Genomic DNA, 17624 nt, shown 5'->3' with positions numbered 1-17624 from the left:
GAACAGTTTGATGGTTGCCAGAGGCAGAGGATGAGGTGGGCAAAATGGGTGAAGGGAGTCAAAAGGTACAAACTTCAGTTATAAAATAAATAAGTCATGGGGAAGTAATGTATAGCATGGCAACGATAGTTAATAATACCAGGACTTCCCTGGTGGCACAGTGGATAAGAATCCACCTGCCAGTGTAGGAGACACAGGTTCAGTGCCTTGTCCGGGAAGATTCCACATGCAACTGAGTCCCTGTGCCACAAATGCTGAGCCCACACTCTAGGGCTGGTGAGCTGCAACGTCTGAAGCCCGTGCACCTACAGCCTGTGCTCTGCAACAAGAGAAGCCACCGCAATTGAGAAGCCCGTATATTGCAACAAAGATTAGCCCCCACTCGTCACAACTAGAGAAAGCCCTTGCAGCAACAAAGACCCAGAGCAGCCAAAAATAAATAAATGTTTATAGTTAATAATAACATATTGCATATCTGAATATTGCTAAGAGTAAATCTTAAAAGTTCCCATAAAAAAAATTCTGTAACTATGTATGGTAACAGATGTTAACTTGATTTTTTGTGGTGATCATTTCAAAATATATACAAGTATCAAATTACTATGTTGTACACCTGAAACTAACATAATGTATGTCAATTATGTAATGGTTGACCATGAAACAATTAACCATAAAGATGAAAGGTATAGATTTATTTCTTGAGAAATTCAGCTTCACTGCCATGATAAATTTTATTGCTTGTCTTTTCTTTTTCATTTCATTGCAGAAACTTCAAAAAGGACACACTAGAATTAATTAGAAATGTTAAGATTGCCCAAAAAAGGAGCACCTAGATTTGATCAAAATCAAGATGAAGAAACTTACCTGGAAAATTTAGCTGTACAGAGAAATGCTTCTGCTTTTTTTGAAAAATATGATCGGACTGAAGTACAAGAGTTGCTAACTACTGCACCAGTTAGCTGGTTGTCTGCCAAAGAAGATGTTCGCTCTCAACTAGACATGCCGTGTGGAATTATGAGTCAAATGAATAACGTAGGCTTCTCCACTGCAATCCTACTGACTCCTGCGGACCCTACTGCCCTCTTAGACTATAGAGAAGTCCATCAGATCATAAGAGAATTGGCTGTTGGAATTTATTGCTTAAATCAAATTCCTTCAATCAGTTTAGAAGCTAATTACGATCAGAGTTCTTCTTGTCAATTACCCCCAGCTTATTTTGATACCAGAATTGGGCAAATTCTGATCAATATTGACTATATGTTGAAAGCACTATGGCATGGAATATATATGCCCAAAGAAAAACGAGCTAGATTTTCTGAATTGTGGCGTACCATCATGGACATTAATCCAGATGGGAAGCCTCAAACAAACAGAGATATATTTGCAGAGTTTAGTTCAGCAGGTAAGAGAATTTAACGTGTTTTATTTTTATTAGAATCCTTTTTTAGAAATTAAAAGTAATTTATATGTGATTTGGTTTTATTTTAGCCACATTTCTAAAAAGAGATTTTTTTTTAATTCCAAAGAATCTATCTTTTCAATAATTAATCTTTTTTTTTTCAATGTCACCTTTTGAATCTTGGTTAGAACCCGAACCACAGAAGTGTTCATTTGCTTTTTACTACATCTGTGGCTAGACTGCTGTGAAGGTCAAATGTATGTGAATAAGATTTGCTTGAGGACAACAAGGCAGCCTGACCCACCTGCTATGGGTTGGGTATCCAGGTGTTTTTCAGGTTCTGAAGCTTTTTGTGTGCCAGCAAGCAATACCATCTCTTGGAGATGGTACCTCTATGTCCGGTAATAGAGTCATTTGTCTGGTAATCTGACTATGTCTGGTAATCTGACTCATTTCAATGTAAGGTCATCAACTTCTGTTCAGAGGAGAGTCCAAGAGTAGTGAGTTTAGGCAGAAATTCTCCTCCTCTGGGGGAGAATTAGTCTGTGATGTTGCTGGAATCAGCACGAATGCCACTGGATAGGTGCTTATATCCTCTGCTCCTAGGACTGAAGGGTCACTGGCTACTAAAAAATCATAGCCATAACTGGAACCTAAAAATCTCTTCTTGTTGTTCAGATCTTGGGATGATTAGAGTGAAGTGATGCAAAAGACTGCCAGTAGTAGCTAGTAAATTCCATTAATTTCTGCATTCCCTTGACTGGTCTGGTAGTTCTCTCTTAAAGGGTACTGATATTTTGTCATCCTATAGATACATTGTTGACGAGAATATGGCATGGTCAAAATCTTAAAAACTTTTGTTAGCATTCACACAGAAGTTCTATCATTTCTGGTAGTTTAGGACCTTCAAGGCTAGTTCAGGTCACATAAAATACAACTAAACTAGGATATAATTTTAGTAGTCAATGACTCTTCTATCCTGGAAATTGTCTAGTGATCTACTAACTAGTCACTGGAAGGCTATAAGGAGCATGGCACAAGTCAGATGATGTTTCTGCCTGCTTGCATTGACCAAGACATGTCTGGAAACCTAGGTTTCATGATTTGCTGCCCTTGATCGAGAAGGTGACAGGAGCTCTGTGAAGATCTGAGCTCCATGGAGGGTATGAAGGATCAGCAGGAGTGGATGCAGCTTTTGACAATGTTAGAGCTTTGACAATCCCAACAAAAATTGGGTTTTTGCCTTTTTTCTGTTTTCACAAAAATCATTTTGAGGCCCTCGTTGGAGAAGAGGTGGGACTAAAGAACCAGCATTCCAAGCTGGCATGTGTCAAGCAAAGCACAGGCCAGACATGACAGACTCACTGGTAAAGAAACAATGACCCCTCTTTAGATTCTAGGTAGAAACTAGGTAGGTACCCAGGTGGAAACTTCCATTATAGAAGTCAAATTCTGGAGCGTGATGAGAGTTAGAGGCGCACATGGAGGATTCAGCCATTCATATGTAAAAGTCCCAAGAGCCTCTGGGCCATCGCGTGAGAGCATCAGTCGTAGGAAGAGACATTAGCAGGGCAGGAGGGAGCACATGCCCTGTTTTATATCTAAGGACAGAGGGCTCCCGCCTAGTCGATGATAAAATCAACTATATCAAGCAACTTCGCAGCCCAGCTTCTGGTCTATTGAATCCAGCTGTCGGTCACATCTGAGGCCACTCTCTATGAGGATTCCCTCACAGGGGTGCTCCTGGTTGAGGGGATCAGAGCCACATGGAAACATTCTAATCAAGTTGTGGGTAGAGCTGGGGAGCACCCAGAGACTGAAGTTGTCTGTCTTCCATTGTTTACATTTTCAGGGATGATATTCAGAATTAATCATAAGCACTGGCCAGCTAGAATGGGCATCAGTAATAATGCTGGAACAAGATCTCAGAGGCCTCCCGCTTGCCATATGTACCCTTTGCTGGATCATGAAGCTTTCTAGACTGTCCCCCAGGAGGGTGGCATTCAAAGAGCTCAGGGCTAGAGCAGTTCAGTTTACCAAACAATATCAAAGGTTTCAGTATTTTAACAATGTAGCCATATTGGTATATAGCTAAATATCAGTCCTGGATATTTCTACTTAATTCTTCTTTCCTGGATGAGAATTCATGCCTTGACTATTATGATCCTCCCTTTAAACTATCTCAAAATCATCCACTTTGGTTCATCTCAGCTACAGCACCCTGATACAGAACATCCTTTTCTCTAGCCTGACATACTGCAACCGCCTTCTGACTGCTCTCTCTGCTTATGATCCCTTTTCACTGAAAATGAATGAGGCTAGAAATCGTGCAAATCCTGTCACTCTACAACCATGTGCCTTGGGAGAAATACTGTGTTACACCAAAGCACTTTGTAATATTGGCTGCCGAGAAGTCAAAGAAGTGCCTCTTATGTGGATAGAGATTTTCTTCTCCCTCGCACTGTTCAGGAGTCTGCTGAAGACCTGGCAGCATCAGCATGCCCCAGGCACTGTAACGACGGTATAGTGCAAACGATGGTAAAGGACGCAGACACCAGAGTGCTGGCACAGTCTGCAGGGGCGAACCTCAGCGAGACAGCAGGGATTGGTACAGGTTCCCATCAGCCACCACATCAGGAGCATCCCGTGAAATCCTGCAGGGCCAAGCATCAGATTGCGGGAAAGGCACCTGGACCCTTAGGAGAGGGAGCTTTTATGCTGCATGCTTAAGGATGTACAGGGTTAGGTACCAGCATACCAGTGCAAAGTGGACTAGCCTAGGTTGCCCCCCAAATTAGGGTCTGAAATGAGGACTTAAGTCAGGGCAGTTTATGGAAAATGACTCCAAGGGACAGGAAATGCATAGAAAAGGAGGAATCATCAACCCAAGGATACGCTGCTGAGCTTTCACCACTTAGATAATTAGTTACGGTTTGGCTGGGACTCTGGGAGTCACACAGAATATACTTCAGGATTGTCAGCCTGAGGGATGGAGGAGGGGAACATGTATTCCCTGGCTCCTCTCCTGCATTGGTCAAAGATTACATGGGAGTTAACTCTGTGTGCAGATTTGTTCATCCATCAGAGTGGCTGATTGGATTCCATCAGGAGTCCAACACAGTAGTGAAGAGAAACCCCAGGGCAAAAGTAAGGGCCAGATGGTGCATCTGAGGCAAGGTGTGGTCAGGTTATATCTGTGTGGAGCTGGTCCATGCAATAAGAGCCAGAGTGAAATATAGATTGCCAGGGAACACAAGGTGTCTGATATAGAGTGTGACTCATGGCAATTTGGCTTTAGCCCCATGCTCCCAGTTTAGTTCTGGTAGTTGTTGCTGTATAGCCGCAAGAGGCTGGGAAGACTTGCTATTTCATCTTTCATGGTTGGAGAAAGAGCACCTCCTCTCTTGACTGTGAGTCTGGGTTCAAACCTTGCAACTGACCATGTGATTGTCTTAAAAACTGTGCTAAAACGGATTTCCAAGGAACTCTGCAGGAAGCCAACAATATTGGGGAGAAGGAAGACTTTTGTGAATCAATGAGGACAAGTTCAAGTTCAGCTCTCTAAGAGCTCTGCACAGCACAAAACCACCAGGAAACACCACCCTTAGGAAAACAGTAGCAACAGTAGAGGAGAATGCAGCACGCCAAAAATCTGGTCCTACTCTCCAGTTTGCTGAGAAAGATACTAATTAGGGCAGGTCCCTTGATCTGAGGACCTTATTTAATACCCAAAGCTGGTAGAGTGAAATGGTTATTTTTTTATTCCTTGACCTTTGTCTGGAATGCTCTTTCCCTCACCCGACTCTTCTGCATTCCTTCCCAGGTTATTGCTGCTCATTTTTGAGTGCTTGATTCAGACGCCACCTCCTCTGTGCACGTTGTACCACTTTTTATTGGAATTGTTGGCTTCATCTCTGTCTTCCTTAATAGATTTTCTGTGGTTGAGAACTTGAGAGCACAGAAATGTGTCTTTTTTTGTCTTTAAATTCTCACTACACCTGCAGTGCTTTGTTGTTATTTAGTCACTGAGTTGTGTCCAACTCTTCAACCCCGTGGACCCGCCAGGCTCCTCTTCCATGGAATTTTCCAAGATCTTCCTGACACAGGGATCGAACCTGAGTCTCCTGCATTGGCAGGCGGATTCTTATCCACCAAGCCACTGAGCCACCAGGAAGCCCCCTACAGTGCTTCAGTTCAGCACAGTTCAGTCGCTCAGTCGTGTCCGGCTCTTTGCGACCCCATGGACTATATAGTCCATGAAATTCTCTAGGCCAGAATACTGGAGTGGGTAGCCTTTCCCTTCTCCAGGGGATCTTCCCAACCCAGGGATCGAACTCAGGTCTCCTGCATTGCAGGTAGACTCTTCACCAGTTGAGCCACAAGGGAAGCCCTTTTAGTTTGAGGAATTAATGGATAAATAGTGCTTTTAACTATGATAAGGAATGAAATAAAAGCAAATTTGGGGGGAGAGGAAAAATGGATTTTGTTTGGGAGTGCCTCTAGGACATTCAAGTAAAGATATTTATTCATTTTAGTTCAGTCGCTCAGTCATGTCTGACTCTTTGAGACCCCCATGGATTGCAGCACGCCAGGCCTCCCTGTCCATCACCAACTCCCAGAGTCCACCCAAACCCATGTCCGTTGAGTCAGTGATGCCATCCAACCATCTCATCCTCTGTCATCCCCTTCTGCTCCTGCCTTCAATCTTTCCCAGCATCAGGGTCTTTTCCAACGAGTCAGCTCTTCACATCAGGTGGCCAAAGTATTGGAGTTTCAGCTTCAGCATCAGTCCTTCTGATGAATATTCAGGACTGATTTCCTTTAGTAAATCGCTGGGGGGCCTCTCCCCAGATGCCATTATCTTTCTGACTGGTCTGTTTCCTTCTGTCTCCTGCTTTGAGGGGGCAGTGAGTCTGGCGTCCGAGAAGTGGAAGGGGCTGTGGAGCTCTTCATTCCCTCTTCTTCCAATATCTCCGCCTTTCTGCCTCTCTGGGGTGAGAACTGACTCGCTGCATTTTGACTCCCATCCACCCAAGCCACAAAGTTTTAGAGGAATCAGCAATGCTCTAGCTTGTATTTAGATCTATTTTAACTGTCAGAAACATTTCAGTTTCTTCTTCATCTCAATAATTTATCTTAGTCTTTTGCAAAAGGGATATGAATCCTAGTGGTCATCTTAAAAATCCAAGCCTATTCTTGCTTTTTAAATATGTAGATTTGAGGAAGAAGAAAAGGAAAAAGAAAGTGGGGAAGCACACTGATGTATTATTTACACTGTAAGGCTCGTATCTTACACACAAGCACCATATTTTCTACCAAGTCATATTTTATGATTCTAAGCCATTGTCTCAAGCCTATTTTAAAGTTGCCTTAAAAAAGACAACTTTAAGACAAATTGTCTTAAAAAAGACAATTTGACAACAAGAAAATGACAATTTCATTATAAATGGAAAGAAAATGTAATTAATTTGTCATTTATAGTATAGAGTAAAACTAAGTTTTAATTCTTGTTTCATTATGATTAGTTAGTAGGAAAGTTATTTATTGTATATATTTAGCTTCTGTTATCAGCAAGGAGAAGAAATGTGTATTATAGGAACTGAATAAGCAAATATACTTTATGCCCAAGTAAGAAGCGGATTCTTTGCTTAAAGGAAGATCACATTTCTCTTTTGTTCTTCCATATTTTCTTTGATTAAAGATGAGACATGTTATTATGTTTCCATGGTGCTGTATTATTCCTTCAAAGAGAATGAAAATCAATTCTTTTTAATTCCACCAGCTTCTCTCTTTCTTTACTCTGCTTAGTTATCATGTATCTGTCTGCTTTTCTTCTTTGACAGTTTCAGTGGTATTTCATTATTCCTTTGCTGTCATTTTGGTAGAATTTTGAGATGAAACTGTATTCAATCTATTTATCCAGAAGTCAAGTATGAAAATTTCACAATCTTAAAGTTTTCTTTTTTACCGTGAAGGTTTGATTGATATTACAAAGGATCCAGACTTCGATGGAATCTATGATGAAGACATGAATGAAGATCCAACATATAATCCCAATAGCCCTGAAGAGAAAGCTGTATTTATGAAATACGCAGAATATATCCTACTAAAGATGACATTCAGCACCACACAAGTTCAACAGTGTGAAAATGTTTTTATATTTGAAACAGCCTATTGGCTTACTAATGCTATAAAATGTAATCAGGATAATCTTGATATTTGTACCTACCAGAGATTACATCAAAGGTTATATCTTCAAAAAAAGATTATTCAAAAACACTTGGAGAAGAAAAAAGAAATCAGGAAAGGGATAGGATACCTAAAATTAATATGTTTTCTGACTCCATTTCTACTGAGCTTAAAAAAGAAGATGAAAGTTCCATATTTAAGTGGTCTGCTTCAGCCTTTTTCAGGTAAGAGTATTGCCAAAATTATATTTAAAATGTAGATATATATTGAATTTATGTTTAAACTCAATTCTGTTTATAGTATGTGGATCCAAGCATATAACCAAGCTATAGCATGTTAAAAATGAAAAACATGTTAAGGTTTGACAGAACACAACAAAATTCTGTAAAGCAATTACAAAAAAGCAATCTGCAATTCCTTCAGTTAAAATATAAATAAATACAAAACAAAATGTGATGTCTCCAAAGTAATTAAAAATGCCTGGTATATTCACATAGTACAAGGCAAGGTACATATCTTTATCAAGTATGAGGATTATTGAAAAACAAAATGATTTCTGAGATATGTTATGTCCATGACAGTATGACGCTATATCATAGCTCATGCACAGGAAAAATTCAGTGCACTTCTGCTCAACATCCCTATTGTGTTTTTCAGGAAAATTAGAAATTGACCCAGATTAATATGGAGCAGTAAAAGATCATGAATGGTCTTACATTTCTGAAAAAAAAGATGAAAATATACTAAAAGCTTTAGTAATTGGTCCTATAACAAAAGAGTAGAGGGAGCTGAAATAGGGTCATGTTTATATGGAATTTGACAGGAATACAGAGAAAACTATTCCTCCCACCCAGATTAGCACACAAATTGCGTATTTTCATTGGTGCTTAAACATATAGGCTTATTTATAGCAGGTTTTCTATTCAGATGGCAGATTTTCAGTAGAAATTTTGCAAATCATTTAATAAAATTTGTGTCATGAGAATTATGATAGTGAAGCTTATAATCCATACCTGTAAACTATTTAACAATGAACTCATGACAATCGTGTCCAGGGATGCGGGCGGGGGCAGTGTCTTGTGTATGGAACTAATGAGCTCTTTAGAGGATGTTAGCTGTACCTGTAATGACTTACTACTTAAATTATTGGAAACAAATATGACTAAATGTTAATAATTAATTTCCATGTGGTGAGATTTGGGTGTTACATTTTTCTTTGTAATTTTCTGGACCTTTTGCATTTCTTAAAATATATACCTTATATTGATGAAACTATATTCTACTAACAAGTCAAAATACTGAATAAACTAATACTTGCCAGGATTTTAGAAAATTATTTTTAGAAATAAATGTTATATGTGTAGCTTTCTGGAAAAATGAACTGATTATTTTTGTCATATGCGAGATACCCACATTTTCTTTATAATGTCTCTCTTCCTTAACTAGCTTGGGTAACTTTTGTTTATTTAACTAGAGAGTCTCCATGGCACAGAGTTTCAAATCTCTATTGATAATGAGGGTATAATGTTAGTCATGAGCTCGCACATAGTGATCAATAAGTAAATTAATGTTTTGAGTATTCTTTTGAAATGTCTGTACAAGGAAACTATCAAAAATGCCCGAAACATATGATATAAATATATTTCAATATTTAAAATATACATTGAGCATAAATTTTATAGACTACAATTGTGAAGATTTCCATTTCACACGGATTCTTTTCACTTTATGTAAAAATGATTTGAGACCTCCAAAATATGACTGCTTATATTCTATTGTTGAACTTTTAAACAAAATTTTGTTTTCATTTTTTTGAGATGACAAGGTCAAGACAGAGCGAGAATTGCCTCCATTCATTTATGGACGAGATTTTAAATGCCAAAATTTTCACTACAAAGAGGATCAGTATTTTCATGTTCATGGAGGAATTGAATTTGATATCAGCACCCCTTCAATTGAGAATGCTTTGGAAGATTTTAAGGTTTAAATTATTGTTGTTCCTGAAATTGTTCGTCATTTCACAACTCTTTCATCCTATTCTCCAACCAGAAGGAGTTTCTGATGGTGCAGGCACTAGGCGCTCTCCAGATGATGACCTTCATAGCTCACTAGTCTCTTCATACATTGCATAACATACACGAATTACGTGCAGGTCTGTGTAAGGCCCTGTGTTAAATGTCAGAGGCACAACTATCATCCCTGCAGAATTTATAGGCCATATTTGCTCTGGAATAGTTAACCAAGTACAGAAGAAATCCCTGAACATTAACTATGTATTCTTCCATTTTTTTTCTCAAGGATTAGCATTAAAACAGAGATCCTCCCGAGTTTGAGAACAATAGTTCTTCATCTGGAAAACATAATACATTTCAATTGTCATTGCTTTTCTACCTTCTCCATATTATATTTCTTGTAAAAAAAAAAATTTTCCCTCAAATCCAAATTAGGGATTGTATACATTCAGTTATTATCAGGGTCTCTTGGGATATTTTATTAAAAATGTGTTCTTTACATGTATAAAATTTCATCTAAAATAAGTATTACAATTGTTTATACTTGTTTTTTTAGTAACATAATTTATATTTTAGAATAACTTAGAAAAAATACGGGATTGTGCTGTTAATACATTTGCAGAAGACTCAGGATACAAAGAACATTACTCAATACCAGTCGTGAAATTTAATGGAAAAAGGTAAGGAACTTTAAGTAACTGTTCACAGTGTCACAACTTGTTGAAAGCAGAAAAGAGGAAACTGTCAAAATGCAAAGGCCAACTTCAAACTTCAGGATGGAGATCCCGGAACAGTAACAGCCCCCGTGAATGACAGCTGCTGCTGCTGCGTCACTTCAGTCGTGTCCGACTCTGTGCGACCCCGTAGTTGGAAGCTCACCAGGACCCCGTCCCTGGGATTCTCCAGGCAAGAACACTGGAGTGGGTTGCCATTTCCTTCTCCAGTGCATGAAAGTGAAAAGTGAAAGGGAAGTCGCTCAGTCGTGTCCGACTCCTAGCGACCCCATGGACTGCAGCCCACCAGGCTCCTCCGTCCATGGGATTTTCCAGGCAAGAGTACTGGAGTGGGTTGCCATTGCTTTCTCCACCATGAATGACTACCAACTCTCTAAAGTATTAAATGCTAGATTTATGACTCCATACACCTTGATACAGTTCCTCTGGTGGTTCAGTGGTAAAGAATCCACCTGCCAATGCAGGAGATTAGGGTTTGCTCCAGGGATGGGGAAGATCCCCTGGAGAAGGAAATGGCAACCTACCCCAGTATTCTTGCCTGGGAAATCTCCTGGACAGAGGCGCCTACAGTCCTCTGTAGCCTCATGGCTACAGTCCATGGGGTCACAAAAAGGTTGACATGACTTAGCGTCTAAATGACAATAACACCTTGATACATTCTGTGTAATAATCCTTAGACATGGTAATTCGTTCTTATAATGAACACAATGGTTAAATGGGGATGGAGGTGTTTTTATCGTAGAAAATTGTAACTGTTATAGAAAAGGTTTTGCCAGTATTCCAAGTCAGAAAACTTAAAAATTTTTATTTTTTTTTAACAGCTACTATGTGATCAGTTTTGAACTTGAAATTTTCTATCAGCAACTGTATAAGACACAGTGGTGGGGAGCCATAAATGAAATAGTGAACAATTTGAGGCTAAAAAGACTTCCACTGACAGATGCTCAATTACATGAACAATTTAAGAAAAAATTTGGTTTCAAGAAAGCTATGAAATGCAAGGTATTTCAGTGATTACCACATAATTCAGTATACGAAATTATAAATAAGTAGGTATCTGAAATTTTTATCATAGGGATAAATAATGGGTTAAATGAAGTCTTTAATATGCAATTAAAATTCTACATTTTAGCAGCTGAAAATTCTGAGTTATACATTTCTGGCCAAGTTACAAAACAAACTGTTTATGAATGGAATTGTGATTAATCTTAATAATGGCTAATATTTATGGAGTGCTTATTTTGTATGCTAGGCACTGCTACAAATTCTTTCAACAAACTCTTTCTAGACACTAGTACTATTGTTATCAATCCTATTTTACAAATGAGAAATTTGACATGCAGTGAGTTGAAGGTCTTTCCCAAGTCACACAGCTAGTAAATTGCAGAGTCAGGCTTCAGTTGTGGGGACTAAATCTAAGGAACAACCCTGGCATCCTAAATCACATCTCTGCTTCAATATGCCTTGACTTACAACTTTTGAAATGGATAAATTAAGTGGCGAACTCACCAATTTCGAGGAGCACATTGGCATTTATTTACCATTTATTTGTTTTAATGTCCATATGTGTTAACTATTGATAAACTTAGTTTAACTTTAAAATATTGAGTAGTCAGAACATCTAAAAATGGGACATTTTCACCTCTCCACTTTGAGACATAAAGCAAAGAAGACTACTCTTGTAGCTATTTATTTCAAGTCTCTGGACTTCTAAGTTAGACTGCTCTTAAGTTAGAGAATGAATTTGATGTCCATTTGCTTTTTAAATATTTCAGAAGGGTATTTGTCTATCTTGCTTGAATTGTCTCCTGAGAAGAAAGATCTACAACTTCTCCTTTAAAAACAGGAAGGAAAAAAATTTCCGCAAAATATTTTTAAAGTTCTCAGAGTTTCTTTATAGCCCTAACAACTTCATTGCCCAGTGAGACACTTTACACATGGATCTTGTGAAAATTCCACTGTAATAAAACACCAATCATGTGATTACATACATATAGTTCATTGTCCTTTTGGTCCTTTCACTAAATTTTAGGTGCGTTTTGAAAACACTAATTCTGACCTTCCTCATAATTTTAGAGTATCCCATTTGGTATGAAGTCTGCTGTTGAAAGAGGATTGTATGCTGTTTTCCATACATTCAGCCGTAAAACCTCAAGCTCGACGATCAATATTTCGGACGAGGCAGGTTACGCTATTTTCCATCACGCTGCTCTCCACAACAGAGTCCCGATCGTATGTCAGCTGTGCAACGCCAACTTCAACGTCAATCAGAGACGTTTCATTACACTTAGCCAAGGTGCCATCACGTTTTTATCTCTTGAAATGTTTTACTTTTACTTCAGCATTACAAATGCATGTTGATTTTAACACAAGGTTAAAATTTAGTGTTTGAGATGAGAGCACAGTTGTTTCGGTTTCACTTATCTCAGAGGGGCTCCTTTTAGCTTTCTAAGTATCCCCTGTTGCTCTCTTATATAGTGTTATTCATGTGTTTGCTGTGTTTCCTTCATTGAATAGCAGCTCCGTGAGGGCAAGGATTTGGCTTACTTTGTCTGCCATGGTGCCCTAGGGCCCAGAGGAAAACCTGGCATTGGTAGATGCTTGAGAAATACTTGTTGAATGAATGGCATGATGGTGAATTCAGGGTAGTATTTGATAATCACTGACATAATTAATATACACTGATGTTCCATAGAAATTCTGAGAAAAGGGAAATAATTAGAGATCCCGACAGAACACCCTGTTCTTATCCCAGGTTCTTAACCAGGTAATAGTTTCTTCATACTACATAAACATTTGTAATAACAAAACATTCCTCTGTAATCATAATTTTAGGATTAATGACCCCTTTAAGGCTAACCTGGTTTAAACTTTAAAAAGCAAAATTTCCTGATTATTAGAATTACATATGTATTTATATGTTCATTGGAATAAATTTAACCAGTATAAAAATAATACAATTGAAAATGAAAGTAGAAGCCCTCCATAACTGAAGAGGGGAAATAAGGTCTGATGCAACAATACTGGCAATAAGAAATGGTGGTTTTATATTTTAATATGTTGTCTTAAGAAGCTTAAATTTTCACACCAAAATAAAATGTGCTGCTTTAATCCTGTTGACTGTTGAACAATTTCATACTCTGTCAGTATAATTGAAATGTTTTGGCACTAAGATGCTTCTATTACTTAATTAAAACATTCAGCAGACAATGAACTTAGTTAACATAGAGCAAAATTCAGTCAAAATGTAATAGATGGCCTGTTATTTGAAGATGTGTTTTAAGAGTTTTTTATGTTAAAAAAAAAAGCTTTCATAATTAAAGTTTCTGTGTCATATTGTGACTACATAGATTTCCATTTGCTGAAAACTGAGTAGAGACTGAGGTATGGAAAATATCTAACTACCGGCAATGTCTGTGTATTATGACTTCACCAACACAGAGCCGTCCCCTGAGAATTTGGGCCAGCCATGTGGGAGGCAGCACTCCTGGGTCTGTCTGATGGCATACCAGGCGCATACCCATGCCTAGATGGCTCTGCCAGAAGTTACGCTCAGTCCTGTTTGATGTAATCCTGTCACCTGCATCTCAACTAGTCATTTTGTTCACCTTCATATGAGTCAATTTTGACCAATTTGGGAAACTGTTACGTATTAATAATCATACTTCTGTATGTATTCCTTTTTAAAACAGAGTCATCAAAAGTAGACATGAAAAAAGAAAGAAATGGTAAGACTTAAGTAAAATATTTCACATTTTTAAAAGTTCACTGCATATATTAAAACTTATAGTATATAATCTTCAAATTCTGTCACATGAGGATAATGCAAAATGATCTTTCTGTACAATTTGAAGTGTACATTTTTTCTACCTGTGATTATTTATTCATATTTTTTCAGTTTGGGCAGTAGATCCTTTTTTAACCGCGGAATTTGCAAATTATCTCTACTTATTTTTATAAAATCAGGGCCTAAAATGGGTTTTATGCCCCCAAAATGAGCAGCTAATATTATTTAGATAGGCTGCCCCCTAGTGACAGGCACATTCTGTGCAGTCTGAGAATGCAGCATTCTTGCTGAGGGGAGACTTTAACCCAAGTGTTGTATATGCAGAAATCAGAAAAAGTTTTAAAGGATACACCATATATATATATATATATATATATATATATATATGACTATACCTTCATACTTTATATAAGATAATTCAAAGAGGGTTTATTTTTAAAGAAATCATTTGCAAAGACCTGAATTTTGTAAGGGAAGAGTGATGGTCATTCAGTTGTGTCTGACTCTTTGCAACCCTAAGGACTGTGGCTCACCAGGCTCCTCTGTCCATTGGCTTCTCCAGGCAAGAATACTTGAGTGGGTTGCCATTTCCTTCTCTGGGGGATCTTCCCAACCCAGGGATCAAGCCTGGGTCTCCTGCATTGCAGGCAGATTTCTTCTCATTTGAGCCGCCAGGGAAGCCTAGTGGAAGGGCAATAGTTATGCAAACCGGCCTCTTGCCATTGACGGAAGAACAGCCAACCAGAGGTGACCAGAAGGGGTTAGGTATCCTGACCTCATCTTTTCCTCCTCTAGTCTCCTGCCAGGGCTCCCCACGGGCAGTTACAGACAAGAAGACAAAGGGCAGGGGCTGCAAAATCTGCAGAGGCCTGCAAAGTCTGAAGAGAGCAGGAGGGGTGGTAGAAGGAGGTGAAGGGGAAAAGGAAGCTTATCTACTGGCCCATCTACACTGTAGGAATTTACAGCCCAGTAAGGCTTCCCTGGTGGCTCAGGTGGTAAAGAATCTGCCTGCCATGCAGGAGACCTGGGTTTGATCCCTGGGTCAGGAAGATTTCCTGGAGAAGGCAATGGCTACTGACTCCAGTATTCTTGCCTGGAGACTCCCACAGGCAGAGGAGCTTGGTGGGTTACAGTCCATGGGGCCACAAAGAACAGGACACGGCTGAGCAAGAAACACTTTCATCAATGGTATACCTCTTGCATTCTTGCTCTATTTTTTTTTTCTTTTCTAAATATTACTTATGGCTACCTTGTATAATATTTATTTGTTTACTCTGACTCCCTGAATTGAATATAAGGTCTATAAAGGGCAAGGATTTGGTTTACTTTGCCATGGTATCCTAGAAGAAAGCCCGGCATAGTAGGTGGTCAAGAATGGTTATTGAGTGAACACATGATGGATGAAGGCAGGGAAGTATTTCACGATCACTGACATTATTCGTATAGAGTAATGTACTGTAGAAGTTCAGGAAAGAGAGAGAGAGAGAGAAAGGTCCCAAGAAAGCATCTGTTCTTTAGACCAGAGTTCTTTCTTTACCTGAGAATTTCTTCGGACTATACTAATCCCTCCAGAATGTCCCTGATTCGAGGAGACTAGGACAGTGTTTCTCAGCCTCAGCACTCCTGACGTGGTGGGCTTGCCAGTTCTGTGATGTGAGGGCGGCCTGCGCACTGTAAGATGTCTAATAGCGTCCCTGGCCTCTACCCACTCAATGCCACTAGTGACCCGCGCTCCAGACGTGACGACCAAAAACACCATCAGACGTTGCTTATGTCAAGGGTGGGCACTTTATCCCACTATTATGGGGTAAAACTTTCAAGTGTGTTGGAATCACATGTATCTTGTTAAATGAAGACTGATTCAGAGGGCCTGGGTGAGAGCCAAGATCCTGAATTCCTATTAAACATACTTTAAAAAGAGTAAGAGGGGGATGTAAAAATATTATTCCTGCCCCTAGGTTGTGCTGAAGTATTTTTTGGAAGAGGATAGAGAGGAGAAGGAGAAGACCCTGTGGAGGTTTCTGCTCTTAGGTTTCTGCTCCAGTAAGCTGTGGTTCTCTGTAATCTTCCTGTCTACCTCTCTAGTTTTAGGAGCAGCATTTCTGCCCTGTGACCTCACTTCTCTAATGGATCTGAGAAGAGCTGTTTGTTTTTCAGCTTGTTCAAGTTTTTCTTTGCTATTAGGATGGATTGGGGAATTTTAAGCTACATGCTAGACCAGAAACCAGAAGACTAAGCAATAATTTTAAATAATTAGATTTGGCTCAGATGTTATGTATTATTAAAGGCTATGATACAGTCAGCAAAAACAAGACTGGAAGCTGACTGTGGCTCAGACCATGAACTCCTTATTGCCGAATTCAGACTTAAACTGAAGAAAGTAGGCAAAACCACTAGACCATTCAGGTATGACCTAAATCAAATCCCTTATGATTATACAGTGGAAGTGAGAAATAGATTTAAGGGACTAGATCTGATAGAGTGCCTGATGAACTATGGACAGAAGTTCGTGACATTGTACTGGAGACTGGGATCAAGACCATCCCCATGGAAAAGAAATGCAAAAAAGCAAAATGGCTGTCTGGGGAGGTCTTACAAATAGCTGTGAAAAGAAGAGAAGCGAAAAGCAAAGGAGAAAAGGAAAGATATAAGCATCTGAATGCAGAGTTCCAAAGAATAGCAAGGAAAGATAAGAAAGCCTTCCTCGGCGATCAATGCAAAGAAATAGAGGAAAACAACAGAATGGGAAAGACTAGAGATCTCTTCAAGAAAATTAGAGATACCAAGGGGACATTTCATGCAAAGATGGGCTCGATAAAGGACAGAAATGGTATGGACCTAACAGAAGCAGAAGACATTAAGAAGAGGTGGCAAGAATACACAGAAAAACTGTACAAAAAAGATCTTCATGACCCAGATAATCACGATGGTGTGATCACTCACCTAGAGCCAGACATCCTGGAAAGTGAAATCAAGTGGGCCTTAGAAAGCATCACTACGAATAAAGCTAGTGGAGGTGATGAAATTCCAGTTGAGCTATTTCAAATCCTGAAAGATGATGCTGTGAAAGTGCTGCACTCAATATGCCAGCAAATTTGGAAAACTCAGCAGTGGCTACAGGACTGAAAAAGGTCAGTTTTTATTCCAATCCCAAAGAAAGGCAATGCCAAAGAATGCTCAAACTACCACACAATTGCACTCATCTCACACGCTAGTAAAGTAATGCTCAAAATTCTCCAAGCCAGGCTTCAGCAATACGTGAACCGTGAACTTCCAGATGTTCAAGCTGGTTTTAGAAAAAGCAGAGGAACCAGAGATCAAATTGCCAACATCTGCTGGATCATCAAAAAAGCAAGAGAGTTCCAGAAAAACATGTATTTCTGTTTTATTGACTATGCCAAAGCCTTTGACTGTGTGGATCACAAAAACTGTGGAAAATTCTGAAAGAGATGGGAATACCAGACCACCTGACCTGCCTCTTGAGAAACCTATATGCATGTCAG

The 17624-nt window shown here is 39.1% G+C and overlaps 1 protein-coding gene across 3 annotated transcripts in view; it reads left to right on the top strand.

Moving 5' to 3' along the window:
• ANKAR (ankyrin and armadillo repeat containing) overlaps positions 1-17624 on the top strand; it is a 54905-nt gene that overhangs the window by 1792 nt on the left and 35489 nt on the right. For all 3 annotated transcript variants that reach the window (XM_025273478.2, XM_025273502.2, XM_025273495.2), the window contains exons 2-8: positions 767-1402; positions 7375-7812; positions 9406-9569; positions 10177-10280; positions 11156-11336; positions 12411-12630; positions 14027-14062. In XM_025273478.2, coding sequence (XP_025129263.1) covers positions 802-1402; positions 7375-7812; positions 9406-9569; positions 10177-10280; positions 11156-11336; positions 12411-12630; positions 14027-14062 — 1744 coding nt within the window. In that variant the 5' untranslated portion in view covers positions 767-801. The remainder of the gene's footprint in view (positions 1-766; positions 1403-7374; positions 7813-9405; positions 9570-10176; positions 10281-11155; positions 11337-12410; positions 12631-14026; positions 14063-17624) is intronic.

Source organism: Bubalus bubalis, chromosome 2, assembly GCF_019923935.1.
Source record: "Bubalus bubalis isolate 160015118507 breed Murrah chromosome 2, NDDB_SH_1, whole genome shotgun sequence".
Lineage (NCBI taxonomy): Eukaryota > Metazoa > Chordata > Mammalia > Artiodactyla > Bovidae > Bubalus > Bubalus bubalis.
The sequence above is the reverse complement of the archived record's forward strand: the minus strand, read 5'-3'. Positions and strand labels throughout refer to the sequence as shown.